At 46.3% G+C, this 15,144-nt stretch overlaps 1 protein-coding gene across 2 annotated transcripts in view; it reads left to right on the top strand.

Annotated features, from left to right (window-relative positions):
- Nucleotides 1–14,977, top strand: part of tnrc6c2 (trinucleotide repeat containing adaptor 6C2) — a 32,226-nt gene extending 17,249 nt beyond the window's left edge. The window contains exons 5-23 of one of the 2 annotated variants that reach the window (XM_061273951.1): nucleotides 1,149–3,566; nucleotides 4,120–4,323; nucleotides 4,575–4,741; nucleotides 4,840–4,917; nucleotides 5,030–5,087; nucleotides 5,166–5,308; nucleotides 5,399–5,545; nucleotides 5,642–5,782; nucleotides 5,929–6,048; nucleotides 6,168–6,251; nucleotides 6,464–6,590; nucleotides 6,660–6,746; nucleotides 7,101–7,265; nucleotides 7,337–7,528; nucleotides 7,606–7,755; nucleotides 8,085–8,300; nucleotides 8,648–8,721; nucleotides 8,886–9,025; nucleotides 9,109–14,977. In XM_061273951.1, coding sequence (XP_061129935.1) covers nucleotides 1,149–3,566; nucleotides 4,120–4,323; nucleotides 4,575–4,741; nucleotides 4,840–4,917; nucleotides 5,030–5,087; nucleotides 5,166–5,308; nucleotides 5,399–5,545; nucleotides 5,642–5,782; nucleotides 5,929–6,048; nucleotides 6,168–6,251; nucleotides 6,464–6,590; nucleotides 6,660–6,746; nucleotides 7,101–7,265; nucleotides 7,337–7,528; nucleotides 7,606–7,755; nucleotides 8,085–8,300; nucleotides 8,648–8,721; nucleotides 8,886–9,025; nucleotides 9,109–9,466 — 5,069 coding nt within the window. In that variant the 3' untranslated portion in view covers nucleotides 9,467–14,977. Of the gene's footprint in view, nucleotides 1–1,148; nucleotides 3,567–4,119; nucleotides 4,324–4,574; nucleotides 4,742–4,839; nucleotides 4,918–5,029; nucleotides 5,088–5,165; nucleotides 5,309–5,398; nucleotides 5,546–5,641; nucleotides 5,783–5,928; nucleotides 6,049–6,167; nucleotides 6,252–6,463; nucleotides 6,747–7,100; nucleotides 7,266–7,336; nucleotides 7,529–7,605; nucleotides 7,756–8,084; nucleotides 8,301–8,647; nucleotides 8,722–8,885; nucleotides 9,026–9,108 lie in introns of both variants that reach the window. The other variant, XM_061273950.1, reaches the window with a different exon arrangement.
- The last annotated feature ends 167 nt before the right edge of the window (nucleotides 14,978–15,144 follow it).

A 15,144-nucleotide genomic window follows, 5' to 3' on the forward strand; every position in this document is an offset into this window, starting at 1 on the left:
GTAGAGAAGCAGCCCGTTAAGCATCAAATCTGTAATTGAAGTTGATTCGGACATGTTGACTGCTTTTGTGGTCCGTTTCTTGAAACACCTTTTATTTTTCAAATAAACATGTCATATGGTAGAGAGAACCCCTTTGGCTCACAAGCCCATGTTTACAAATCTAATAACGTATTGTTTTTTTTCCTTTGTGCAAATGATTGCATGCATGCCAGCATTAGGGAATATGCAGAGACCATCAGCCTGATGACCTTGTGCGATAAAGCTGCCTGAGAAATAAAGATAAATGTTTGGAGGCGACAACTGCACTCCTCAAACGGTTGCTTGGCCTATGTTAGATTAATAATGAGAATTTGTATTGTTTGAAGACTATCTGACTGGCTTGTGGCTTGGGTGTGTGCATTCTGGATCAATAGTTTTTCTTTTGCTCTGCTTCTTGAATTAACAACATCATTGATTACCCGTCACGGATTGATTAATTTCCCTCTTATAGCACTGATTCGATCAATTAGTAGCTGATGGGGTGCACTTGGGGCAAATTAAAAAAAAATTGTGTGCAGTAGAATATAAATTAAATCAATTGTTTGGAGGAATTGTTCAAATTTTTTTTTTTTTTTAAAACCCCGCTCGTAGACCTACTGTTCTATGCAGAAGGCGAGACGTGTATTGTAGACACTCGGGAAAAGAATTTCCTTTAGTTTATATTGTTTTGGGGGTGGAGTAGGAGTGCTGGCTGTGATGGATGATAAGCCATTTTGCCTTCATTCCGATAAATGTGCAGCGTTCCACTTGGGCTTTCCTTTCAGGCCCCAGCTAACAAAACCACGATGGAGACAGATGTGCCTCGACTGTGCTGGGTGTTTGAGGAAGGAGAAAAATTAACTGCACAAGGAAAGAGGGAGGGGACACAAAGCATGATAAAAATGGTAGAGACAGAGAGAGATGGTCACTGTGTAATAACAGATTAGGGCAGCTCAAGCATAAGGAAAGAATATGTTTTAAAAGGTGGAAAAGACGAGAGAGGGAAATAGAAGAACTCTGGTTTGAACACGCCCTATGGGTGTTCTCTTTTTCATTTTTTTTATGGGTGTTCTCTATCACACCTTTTGTTTTAATCGACCCTAACCTCACTTTGTTTCCTTCCCCTTTAGACATATCCCCCAGGAGTGGCCCTGTTGCCCAGAGTTGCCATTGGGGAGCATCCTCGCATTCAGACAGCACTTGCGGTGCCAACAGCTGGAATCAAGGAAAAATTGACGGAAGTGACACTGAAGCTTGGCCCTCTATTAGCCGCAGCAGTGATCCTGCAGCACCAGAATGCCCCTTGGGCTCAGCTAAGTACAGCACAGACGTCAGCGCTGTCACTACCGTCGGTAATACTTTTCTGAGTATGGCCACAGGTGCCACAGGCCAGCCGGCCCACTACACATCCCTCAAATCAAACAATAACATGATGACAGGACCTGGGTCTGCCAACACATTGTCCAGTAACAGAGGTTGGGGCTCAGACGCCAAACAAGATGGAATGAACGGAGGGCGAGGAGGCACGCCTAATCATTGGGGCTCACCCGGTTTTAACTTGAATCTTAATCCCAATGCCAACCCTTCAGCGTGGCCTGTTCTCGGTCAAGAGGGCGGCGGTGGTGTTATTGGCCCAAATGGGGTCTCCCCCTCATCTCACCCACCGGGCAATGGAAACATTGGCAACGGGAGCCTTGGAGGCACAAGCACGTGTGGCGGAGGTTGGGTTAGCATGGTTGGTGCTAATGAAAATGAACAGCAGCGCCCTTCAACCAACACAAGCTTGTCCTTCAATATGGAAACTAACCTTAACACTGATGGACCAAACCACACCAAGCAACAAGCTCAGGAGCCAATGAGCCCTCTCCACGGCTTAACTGGCTGGGGAGGTCAGTCGCCAACTGAATCATCCCAACTCAATGAAGACACAACAGGCAGCTCTGGATGGGGTAGCGGGGAAACTAAGGCAGCGGACTCCCCCAAAGACTCTGGCTGGGACGCAGCTCCCCCCGCAGGCCTCTCTGCTTGGGGCCGACAAGGAAGCGGGGGTGGCGGCAGTAATGGAAGTGGTGGCTGGGGTGACTGGGGGAAATCCTCAGGAGGTGGAGATGCATCGAAAGGCTGGGACTCTGTCGAACCTGTCGTTACGGGTTCAGGTCAAGAGCAACAACTTGGATCATGGGGTAAGCAGGCTGGAGCTGCCCCAGCCAGCGAAGGTAGTGGAGACAGTAGAGATGGGCATTCTCACCACAGAGATAGGTCCTCAAGCATGGATTATACCCCAGTGTTACCCCGACAAGACCTGGACCCTCGGGTGCTCAGTAACACCGGTTGGGGACAGACTCCCATCCGACAGCACACGGTGTGGGAGATGGAGGAAGCCAACTCTGATGATGGCAAAAGCAACAGCAGCTCAGATACATTTGAAAGTTCTAGTTCTAACAGTGGATCTGTGTGCACCAATGGCGGTACCGTCAACCCCAACATGGGTACCAATCCGCGGCATGGATCTGATGGAAAACATGAGAGTGAAGGATCATCAGGCTGGGGAGCCCCTCCACCTCCGCCAGTCGAGACTTCCTCGGGATGGGGCGATGCCCCGCGTTCACAGAAAGAAGCCACCAATGGCACTACCAGTGGCTGGGGAGACCCCAGCGGACCGAAAAATGCAGGCATGACATCTTGGGGCTCTGAGGACAAGTCACCAAGCTGGGACAGTGACATGACAAAAAGCCAGTCCAATAATTGGGGGGAGGGCCCGCTTAACTCCCGTGGTTGGGGAAATAGTAATAGCGCTGCCAACAGTTCTAGCACGAGAGACTGGGGAGAACCAGAGCGCAAGAACAATGGCTCCCCCAGCAGCATGTGGGAAGGAGAAGCAGGCAATGGAGGTAATGGGAGATGGAAGGATAACCCGAGAGAGGCAATGCGAGGAGGTGCTAAACTTACTACGTCTTCTGTAAGTGGCGGCACATGGGGAGAAACATCCCGTGCCAATGGTCCAGTGCAGGGCACCTGGGGCTCCTCCAAGACCACCGAAAGCAGTGGCAGCAGCACTGGTAGTGGAGGAGGGGGTAGCATTGGTTCTTGGGGAGGTCCTGGTTCTGTCAAACAGAACACCTCCGGCTGGAGCAGTGGCAGCAAACAGGACCAAGGCTTGGAATCTACAGGTTGGGAGGAGCCCTCCCCTCCTTCTATCCGTAGGAAGATGGAGATTGATGATGGAACATCTACCTGGGGAGATCCTGGCACACACAGCAAGACTGTCAATATGTGGGATCGCAATAATCCCAAGAATAATCCCGGCAACAGCGGCCCACCTCCCATTAAGAACGGTGGCATGATTACGTCCAACAATAACAATCACCCCGTTGGCCCTGGCAGCAACAATCACCACCACGGCCACCCAATGCACCACCATCCTCACCATGCCAACGTTCCAAGCCATCTCCAACATCAGCATCATGGAAACAACTATGGGCCACCCAACACTTGTGCCCCACACCCAGGTGCCGGCCCCCAGAGTCGACCTCCCCTTGCTAACCCAGGTAAACAAACCATATATGGACTTTCTTGTATGGTCTCAATACATGGAGGTAGTTCAAAACTGGTTTTAAACAAGTACATCTATTTCAGTCATTATCAGATGGCGTGACTAAATTCTCATTACAACCATTATCGTCAAGGATTGTTAGGTATTCCGAGCATTATTTCTTCCTCTAATAATTATTTTGCGGTGATTCATAAGTGGTTAGTCTTAATGACACATATGCATAATTAAGTCTGTCCAGTTATTTTAATTTATTGCACACAGTTCAAATGTGTCAAGGCGGCGTATATATGCATAAAAGCAGTCAGTGCTTTTACTACTTAACTGCAACTCCTCACTATTTGATTGAGTGGCACCATTGCCCCCCGCTGTTAACCAGTTGGTCTGCATTTATAAGTATAAAATGAGTATTTGAAGGGCATCGTTAATATTAAATTTAATTCCAGGGACAATGAAACTGTTAGCAATTAGTCTCCTTGATTGTGATGGCATTCGAGTTTGCTCTGGAATATCAATGACCTTTTCAGGAAATGCCCATATCTGTTTTCCAGGATGGGGAGACCTCCCCAGTGTTCAGCCTAAATCAGAGCCTGCTTGGGGGGAGCCTGCAGCTCCAACATCAGCTGTGGACAACGGCACCTCTGCTTGGGGAAAACCGTCAGGCGGTTTCAGCGGATGGGGAGATGGTGTTCATGAGCCGGCTGGACCTTACGGGAGGACCAACGGACCCTCCTGTGCTGCACCCTGCAAGCCTGGTAAATGAATGTCACCTTAGTGGTGACTTTTTGGGTTCTGGTCTTCCTGGAAGGTTTTTGAAACCAAGTGCTGCATTGAGTTACTATTCATGAGCAGTGTGTGGAAATGAAAACATTGCCATCCAGTGGTCAAGCTCAAAACTGCCCACTGTGCTCATTTGGCATACATTGCATTTACATGGAATTATTTTCTCGAGTATTCTTTTTCAAACCCGCCCTTGTTTTTTTTTTTTTTTTTTTTTTTTCATTAGGTCCCAAACCTATGCAAGACAGCTGGGGGAATGGAGGGGACGAAATGGGCATGTCTACAGGCCAGTGGGACACTGAGGACGGGGACATGTGGAGCAGCCCCACCTCGCTAGACAGCAGCTCTTCTTGCAATTCCTGGGGCAATGGACTCAAGAAGGGCCCAAGCAAGGTCTACATTTGAATAGAAATATGCATCTCTACACGTGTGCACACATTGATCATGATTTTTTTTTTTTTTTTAAACATGGCTGACTTTTGTGTCCTCAGGGGAAGATGATTAACAAACCAGATGAGACCTGGATCATGAATCGTCTCATCAAACAGCTCACTGACATGGGTTTTCCGGTATGCGTCATTTAGTCTACAAATATCTAGACTGACATTTATAATCAATAAGCCTTCTTGAAGGCTACGGTTTTGTTTACTGTTTGAGGAACTGATGGAATCCCTGTTACAGAGAGATCCTGCTGAGGAGGCATTGAAGAGCAACAACATGAATCTTGACCAGGCCATGAGTGAGTTCACATTTTCGGAATGGTGTGCCTCTGTATGTACGTATATTCCTAATATTGTTAGCGTTATCACCCTCTCAGGTGCTCTGCTGGAAAAGAAGACTGACCTGGACAAGCGTACAATGGGCATTTCCGATTACAGCAACGGCCTGAACAAGCCACTGGTGTGTCGACCATCCCTGCTCTCTAAAGATCCCTCCGACCGCAACGCCTACCTTGACAAGGTAGCAAGCTGGAGGCTTTGAAAAATGTCACTCGCTCGTCTTTGCTCACTCTTGTCACTATTTGTCACCTTGATCACCGCTCAATTCCAGGATGGCGTTCTTTCCGACGATGCCCCCCCATCACCATTTATGCCTTCCCCCAACCTGAAGCTCCCCCTGGCCAACAGTAGCCTTCCTGGGCAGGGTCTGGGACCGGGCAACTCGGGGCTGGCCATGCAAAACTTGAACAACAGACAGGTATTGTTTGCAACATTTCGATACAATTTTGTGTGCACAAAGTCAACGGTTAGAGTGACTGTCTTGCTGGATCCATCCATCCATTGGTGTACCCAGATACCCAGTGGAATGTTTGGCAACAGTGGAGCAGCACAAAGCCGGGCCATGCAGCAGCAGCCTCCTCAGCCACCAGTGCCACCTCTGAGCTCCTCCATGCCTAGTCTACGTGCTCAAGTGCCTCAGTTTCTCTCCCCTCAGGTACAAAGACTCTACCGTTAAGAAATGAATCCTATGAAATCTCCATGTGGAAATGTCGTAAATGTCCGTTCTGTCATATTTTGGGCTGCTTTTATTTTTTTTACTCATGAATCACAACAGCTTACCTGTCATTGGTTTACTTGCAGGTCCAAGCACAGCTCTTGCAATTTGCAGCAAAAAACATTGGTCTGAACCCTGCACTTTTAACCTCGCCAATAAACCCTCAACAAATGACCCTGTTGTACCAACTTCAGCAACTGCAAATGGTGAGTCGCTCTTTTTGATTGATAGATTGACTTGACATTTCTGATTCGACAAGGGCGTCACGAAACCATCAATTTAGCAACTTATATCGTGTGGTTTTTGTTCCCCTTTTTTTATCCAGGCATACCAGCGTTTACAAATCCAGCAGCAGATGATGCAGGCGCAACGTAACGTTTCCGGTCCCATTCGACAACAAGAGCAGCAAGTGAGTCAATGCCGCACAAAATCCTGTGATGATCAATGTGACCCACTTCTGGAGCATGACTGTATGACCTGACTGCAAAATCAATTCAGTACATCCCCTTGAGTTGCTAATGTATCAGTACTTGTGTGGGCAATGTTTATTTGCACTGTTAATACTTGCCACTTTAAAAAAAAAAAAAATTCCCCCACTGCTCTGTGTCTATCCACTTGTAGGTCGCACGCACAATCACCAACATGCAGCAGCAGATCCAGCAGCACCAGCGTCAGCTCTACCAGGCGCTGTTGATGAAGCAGCAGCAGCTTCCCTCTCATTCCGCCTCCTCTTCCTCCTCCCAAGCTGGTCTGCATGCCCCCGGTGGCCCCACCGGAGGCCCCGGATCCGCAAAATCAACCCTGGACTCTTTCACAGGCCCACATCACGCTCCGGGCCTGGCCGACACACTGCACACCAAAGAGCCGCTGTCTTCACCCAACGCCTACAGCACCTACCCTCTTTGTGAGTCTTTAACAGAGGGCAATTAAGAGCTGTGTTTACCGAAGCGCTGTCAATTTAGCAAGAGCCTTGGTTACTATGGTAGCAGCAAGTTGGGGTTTGTTCACACAGCTGTAACTTTTGGCTGCTCCCTGGCAATAAAATGGAACAATAAATAGCGCTAATTGCTTTCGGTGAAGAGGTTGTTGCCTCAGCAGCAGCAGCCGAGCTAAAACACAATCCACATTTAGCTGACCTATTTCTTTTAATAGTAACCAGTGCAGTCTTAAATACTACAGTATTAATATGCTCAATATGAAATAATCATTGCAATGCGTGCATAATGTGTTTTTCAATCCTTGTTACGCGTGTGTGCAGCTGGACTGAATCCAAACATGAATGTAAACTGCATCGAGGTTGGGGGTCTGTCTCTGAAGGAGCCCCCTCAGCCCCAGTCCCGCCTGTCCCAGTGGACGCACCCCAACTCCATGGACAGCCTCGGGGGCAACACCTCAAACCTGGAGAACAACCTCAACAAACACGGTGAGTCAAACATTCCTAGCTTAGTGAGACCTAAAAAAATATGGATTTAAGTCATTCGTGTTTTTTGCTAGGTGCCATATCTGCCGCCTCTACCCTGGGGCCCCCTGGGAAGCCCTCACAGCTGGAGGATTCCTACAGCCCATACAATCTGATGTCCAGCTCGGACTCCCCCGCCAGCTCCTTGGTACCCCCAGATAGCTGGGGCCAAGGCAAGAACCCCAATGAAAAGATCACCAACGGGACCAACATTAACTGGCCCCCAGGTGAGGACAACAACAAATGAAGAGCACTGCTCTTCCTCACAATATTTGTGACAATATACTTTGTTTTGCTTCTTCAGAATTCTGCCCAGGCGTGCCCTGGAAGGGCCTTCAGAATATTGACCCTGAGAATGACCCCAATATGACCCCCGGAAGTGTCCCCAGCGGTCCCACCATCAACACTAACATCCATGACGTCAACAGATACCTTCTGCGTGACAGGAATGGAGGTAAAGAGGGACACGAGATAAGACTAATCTAATCAGCACAGCCAATGAGACTACACCATCGTGACTGGTAAATGACATCATGGCGGTACAGAAATGATGGCGTGCCACCGTAACATTGTGTAGGTCCTGTAAGTTGCTTGCTGTCTCAACAACATTTTACTCACTTCCCCAACAAGCAGCTGCACCTTTGCCGACCACAAAAAGGAAATGTCAGTTAGCAGTTTCCGTATTTTTTTGGGGGGCTTCGAAGGAATTCACAATTCAAGAAGTGATGCTGAAATAAAACACAGCCTAAAACACTGACCTAATTTCCCTTTGCTCTGTCATAGGTAAATTGTCTGATGTGAAGTCCACCTGGTCCACGGGCTCCATAACCCAGAATCATGCCTCCCTCACCCACGAGCTGTGGAAAGTCCCTCAAGGCCCACGCGGTTCCGCTGCCCCATCCCGACCCCCACCGGGCCTTACCAACACCAAACCTTCCTCTACCTGGGGGGGAAACTCACTGGGTCTGGCCCAAGGCTGGAGTGGCTCTTACGCCTCTGGTGGGTATAAATATTGTCACTGGGAGAAATATCGATCAAATCCTTGGAAATTTTTAATCAAATAGAGTGAAGATTACATCTGCTCTCTATTGATGGCTTATCTTGTTGCGCATACCCTGCTGAACTGACATCCTGAGGTTTACCGCCTCTTAAAGAGGCCTCATTGTTTTTTTTAAACTGCTTTGCACGTCACCTGTGCCCTTTAGAAGCAATGTTTGGGTGAGCGGCCCTTTCCCGGTAACAAAATAAAAATCACAATTTCATAGGAAATTTGATATTTCTTTTTGTTGCTATTTTTAAAGAACGTTTCTGAAAGTTTCAAATATCTTCTGTCCTCATTTTAACAGAGGGGACCACCTGGAGTACAGACAGCTCCAACAGAACCAGCAGCTGGCTGGTGCTGAGAAACCTCACACCTCAAGTAAGTGTGCTCTTTATTTGAAGACTCGGTTCAAGTTGAATTGATCTGGTTGCTTGAACTTTACCCAAAATGGATGCCGTGTGAGTTTGAGTATCGACATCATGTGACTTCAGTGGCCACGTCCTCTAACCCCCACGCTTCGGCATATTTTGCTGACTCTGCAGATCGACGGCTCGACTCTGCGGACCCTGTGCATGCAGCACGGCCCCTTGATCACATTCCACCTCAACCTGACCCAAGGGAACGCCGTGGTGCGCTACAGCTCCAAGGACGAGGCCGCCAAGGCCCAGAAGTCTCTGCACATGTAAGTGTTCCAAGCTGTATGGAAATATGACACCCAAAGGCAGTCGGGATGATTTGGTTGAGCCGTGGTGTGTTTTGTGTCAGGTGTGTGCTAGGGAACACCACCATCCTGGCGGAGTTTGCTGGCGAGGAGGAGGTGAACCGCTTCTTTGCACAAGGCCAGTCGCTGGCCTCAAACAACACCACCAGCTGGCAGGCCAACCCCGGAGCCAATCAGAATCGAATGGGCGGGGCTGCGGTGTCACACTCCATGGGCCAGTGGAGCACCGGCGGAGGAGGAGGCAGCGGCAAGGCCAGCGGAGGCGACCTCCTTTGGGGGGCAGTGCCCCAATACTCCAGCCTGTGGGGGCCTCCGAGCGGGGAGGACGCACGTGTGATCGGGAGCCCCACCCCCATTAATACCCTGCTGCCTGGTGACCTGCTGAGTGGGGAGTCCATGTAGAAGGATGCCACAGGTACGATGGATGCAGCACCACCACCACAACATGGATGTTGTACCAACAGGAGCAAAACCCAAGCAAATCATGTGGCGATAATCAACACCATTTGACAACTTTCTGCAACTGTGAAATGGGAAACGGAAGGCTCGACCTGCCTTCTGTTTCTTCTATGTTACTTTTTATTCCTTTTACTTTGCAACCTAAAAAAAAAAAAAAAAAAACTCAAGCACGACACAAAGAAACCTTTTTGAGTCTTTTTTTTTTTTTAGGAGAAGCAATCAAAGCTGCCATCTACCTTTTCCCTCCAAGAAGAATCATCCCTGACAAAAAAAAAAAAAAAGACTCTCAAGCGACCATTCCCAGCATGCCCTTGGCCAATGATGTGGTTGGATGACCTTAACTCGTTACTCTTTGTTTCTCAGCACTAATATTAGCCTTAGGTGCTCACCAGGTCCTTTCCAAACCGCCTTTTTTTGTTGTTGTTGATAAACTGAAGAAGCAGACGGAACCTTGCACAGTTTTTGACCTCTTGAGCCAGCGACTGGTGTAAAACTCTTCGTAAAGGCCCAGCTCCTCGGACTCTTCACTTCTCCTTGGACGCCGGACAGCTGGTTCATTGTTCTGACGTCCGTCCCCTAACATATAAGCTCTGAGCAACTGCGGCGGCGCCCAATCACTGATGAGATCCTCGCGGTCACCTCCAGTTTGCTTGCTGGTGCTTTGTGGAATCTTCTACACCGTGTCATCGCAGGGAAAAGGAGAGAGGACGCGGCTTTAACTCTTTTGAACGTGATGGTTTACATTGTGCAATATACACCGTAGAACTCTGTCTGTCCTGGCAGAGCTGGTCAGTTTTTGGAACTTGAAAAACCTTTTTGTTGTTGTTGTTGTCGTTTTGGGAGGGGGTGGGGTGTTCCCTCCGCATCGCCATTCGAAAATCCGTGCAAGGTGGAGGAAAACAAAGAAGCAGTTTGGACTTTTGATGCACACTTCCTGTCTGCGTGCCGCACCCACAGCCAACAAGAGACTGAATCCCATTGGACGCCTCTGGGTGTCTGGCACAATACCAAATAAAAAAAAAAAAGGGTGGAGGGGGTCCTGAGGGTAAGTTCTCCCAATGCAGTAGACCTACGAGGCTTCTTATCATAGCACTTATGAGGAGCTTGTGGCTTTCGACTCCACAAAGAAATCAAAACAAGACAAAAGCTCTGACGAAGGGAAAACGCAACGTCATCTTTCTGACAAACGGGAACAATTCACTGTTACTCCAAAATGCCCAAGCCTTGCTCACTCTGGAGACCGGGCGTGGGTGGGCATCGGGTTGTGGGCCGAGTAGCGTAGGGGGGCGTCCACTGAGTGCCTCTTCGCTGTGGTCCGCCCAGGTGTCCGACAGCAGCACTTCCTCCCCCGGGCAACGTCTGGCAATAAACCAGACCAACCCTTCTCAGTTGTTCAAACGCAAAGATCACTTTAGCTGGAAGATCTACTAGTCATATTTCTGGATTGTCTCTCGTTGTTGTTTTGTGTCCGCGATGCATACGAAAGAGCCTCTCACTGTTCATACGCAGAAACATTTTTGCTCCGAGTGTGCTCATCCTGTGTAATGAATGCAAAACAAGGAGAAATACTATTGATTGTCTATCGCTTTTTGGAGCTCATCATGCTTTGTGTTGGACAGTATTCTGTAGTACTTCCAGATCTGGGGGTGTTTTTCATTCTTTTGATCCAAGCTGCTCCACCTGCCCACAGGTTGCCCATTGTGACCCCCTCAACACCGGCCACATCCAGTAAACCCCCCCCTGCCCCGCCCCTGAGGCACAGAGGGCCCCTTGTATCTGTTTCTATGCAAAAGACGAGAATCCGGGGCCCCTAACAAGCACGCCGCCACTCCAGCACTGCTCCCACCCCTACTGTGAACTTCACTACGGCCGCCATTTTCTCTAGACACTGTCCCTAAAGTGGAGTGGGAAGATTTTATCAAAGGCTTGTGTCCAGACTTGATCTCAGGGTAGGGTGGGGGACACACCGAGCACCACCATGCAGCTCGCTCTCCACGCCTGTCCTTAGTTTTCTTGTACACACACCTCACGCAACGAAAAGACGCCAATGTACTGTGCCAACTTCAATTTGCTGAATAGAGCACTTGTGTTCCCTTTTGAAAGGGGAAGCGGGGGGGGGCGTTAGCATCACACCCTGAAATGACAAATGTTTCGTTTGTTTTTTGTTTAACATAGCGCAGGGGGGGGAGCGTATCAGTTTGCTTCAGTGCACAGTTGATGATGGGTAATCCCGGGTACATATTTTTTTAAAACCAAAAAAAAAAAAACCCTACAAATCACATTTTAACATCATTTTTATGAAGTTTGACATAAAAATAGTAAAGAAAAAAAAAAGCTTAAAAAATGTAAATGAGGAAAAAAAAAAGAAAAAGATCTATGATATGTTCAAGCTCTGCACTTCTAGCTGAAACGTCTCCGGTCGTCACGTTCTGCTAACACCACAAACAAGTAGACACACGACTGGGGTGCCTTTTTATTTCAATGGATTTGATTTGTTTTCATTGTGGACGCTGTATTTATCTGTTTATCGTTTTGTGTCGACATCCTGCTCAAAGCAGGCCCGATGTTGAAAAGTCCATTTCCACTGTATCGGAGTGGGTGAGAGGTACACAGTTTTAAATCAAGAAGGAAAAAAGGGGGTGGGGACAAAGGCTACCTTTCAGGACACTGCGTCCTGCAGCACACAAGCAAAAATCACTATTGCCTGTTTCTGTAAAACTGCCTTGATCCAAAAAGCTCAGACAGACCCAATAGTCCACCAGTACCACGCCCAGAAAGTCAAAAGGGGCTTTCCCATGCTGCACCAGCATCGAGAGGCTCTCCTCTCCACAGCTCTCTACTCCATTGCAGTACGTACAATATACATATAAACTGTTGCATATATATATATATACACATACAAAATGTATTTTACGTGTATATACTTTGTATACATGTGCATCAACACTTCGGATGGTAGCCTCGAAAATGTTTTATTTGTGTCTGCAAGATTGAAATGAAGATGAGCAATATGTATCCCCCCCCCAGACACGCACGTGCACGCAAATTTACGAAGGAAGCAATTCGGTTGTAAACGACTACTTGATCACCCATTCAGCACATTCTTGCTTTTCAGCCACACCATGCAGTATACGTCAAAGCCAGTGTGCTGTCGTGCGCGTGCGTGCGTGTTTGTTCATTAATCTGCCCTCCAGCATTTGCTAATTTAATTAAAAAAAAAAAAAGTCACATATCAAAAAAATAACAAAATATTCTATATTGAACTTGAATACTTGAACTACGGAGTACGAATGAGTATTTGGGCCAAGAACTGCGGATTTTACACTAAAACAAAAATTAGCACTTTTGTTTTTTAAACTAAATTAATTCTTGATTTTCACCCCCTTTTCTCTTTTTTTTGCTTTTTGTTTCAAAATTGTATTCTCAGTATTGTCATTAGGACTTTATTCTTGCAAGATCATGACTTCGCTCTCCTTGAAAGAATACAAATGACGTAAAAATAGAAGATTATTGTGGGAAAGGTGAAACGTTTTCATAAGATTTTTGTAAATAGTAGATACAATGCTCTTGAATATTGCAACTAATTTGTGAATTGGTTTTCATAAACTTTTCTGGAATCAAACACATCTTTGAAGAAGCCTTTTGAATTACCATGACTTGGGTTATCCTTTTTTCCTCGAGACTGGCCCAAATACTCCTTGGTAATGGAGCGCCAATAATGTAATGTGAAGTCAGTAAAGGTCTCTCTAACTCTCTCTCGTCTACCAGCTAACATGTAGACGATGCAAATGTTTTTGCATTAAGTGAATCTTTCAGAGAGAGAAAAAAAAACTGCAAGCATCAGCTATGGTTGTGTGCGACGGATGTTTGAATGTGTGCCAGAAACTGTGTATTTTTTTTTTTTTTGGGGGGGGTCTGGTTCTCTTCTAATGTTGCACTGAGTGTCTTGTGCCCCTCACTCAGCTAATCGTAGTCAAAAAGTACGGGAGGGGCGACGGTGACAATTCACGTGTACATGTTTACTCAAGGAATTTGTTTTCATTCTATCTGTACAAAAAAAAAAGTTGATCTACCTTATAGTGGCTTTTATTGTGGAGTAATCCCGATGCGGGGTTATCTTGAGTATTGCACCATTTTGTTTCAATAAGGTAAAAAAAAGTTTTCAAAAAAAATGTAAAATATAAATTAAAAAAATAAAATAAATCAAGACAAAGAGGCAAGGCCATAGCTAGGTGTAGAAGGATTGATTGACTAGTGTAGCATCAAGAAGAATTGGGAAGAAAAGGGAGGCGGGGTCATTTCAGAGGTGCCTATCATTTGTGTTCCTGTCGTTTACAAGCATTTCATTTGTGTCACCTTCAAAGAAAGTAGGAATTACTACGACAGGAATGTTGTGTTTTAATAAGCAAATCCTCTTCCGTGGAATATGGACATGAAAACCTTGCAAAATGAGGATATGTATGCTACTTTCAGAACTCTGGGATCGATCAGTGTTGTCGTCATATTTCAAGCTCGGCCCTCGTTCCTTCGTTTGCTCGCTTTCTTGCACACTTGTTGTCGAAACATTCATGAATTTTGTCTCAGGAAGGCCAGAAATTCCAACTTCCCAACACCGCCATCATTTTTCCCCCTCTTTTTATTATTTTTTTTTTTTTTTTTTTTTTTTGCTTCTCCCAAGCAAGCACTGAAGCTTTTTTCGGGGACTCTCAAAACCATGACGACAACAACATGTTTGTATTGTAGCAAGTGACATATTTACCAAATAAGACTGAGAATCAACTTTGAATATTGAGAAGTTAAAAAAGAAAAAAAAAGTGCTTTACATGTGAAATCTTACGTAGAGATTGCTTTACATTTAAAAACAAGGATCAATGGAAACTCGTTTGTTTTGTTTGTTAGTTTGTGAGTGCAGGATGTTCTCAATCATCTCTCCGTGTGTCCGCGGGACACTTTTCAAGCATCAGAGAGATTTCAAGCAAAAGGATCATGATCTATGCACAAAAGTGGGAGGGTTCAGGGTTTCATGTCGGCTTCTTCTTTGACTAAATGTGCTCATGTCGTTGTCTCGTGTTAGCTAACCCTTTTGACGTCGCCATGCTGTGGAACCCTTCTTAACCAATGAGCGCTTGTCCTTCTGCTTAAAGCACTGTGGGTGGGCCTGAGAAGAAGCCCGTGACTTGCTTTTTGTTTGTTTGTCTTTTGAGGGAGGGATCATATGAGGGGGGGGGGGGGGGGGGGGGGACTTTGCCTTTCTCTATATACTTTAACACACAAATAATGGAAAAATGTCTGTAACTGAATTACAAAGTTGTGGCTTTTTAAATGTTGTTCCTTTTTCTCCTCATAGAATGTGATTGTTAAGACATGCACCGGGAAAAAAAAAATACCTTTCCATTTGGACTATGGATCTTCTTTCGGATAATATGAATAAAAATTACATTTTCTTGGCTGTTATTTGATGTCTTATCTTTTGTTATCCTATCGACATAAAAAGTGGAAGCCCATTGTACTGGGACCATACTAGGCTCCCTCTAGTGGTATGTGTGGGAATCATTCTATGTCCAACTCAGTTATATTTAACCTTTTCAATAGAATTTTGTTTTACTTTTTGAGAAAATTTT

The sequence above is a fragment of the Syngnathus typhle genome, linkage group LG3 (genome assembly GCF_033458585.1).
Source record: "Syngnathus typhle isolate RoL2023-S1 ecotype Sweden linkage group LG3, RoL_Styp_1.0, whole genome shotgun sequence".
Taxonomy (NCBI): domain Eukaryota; kingdom Metazoa; phylum Chordata; class Actinopteri; order Syngnathiformes; family Syngnathidae; genus Syngnathus; species Syngnathus typhle.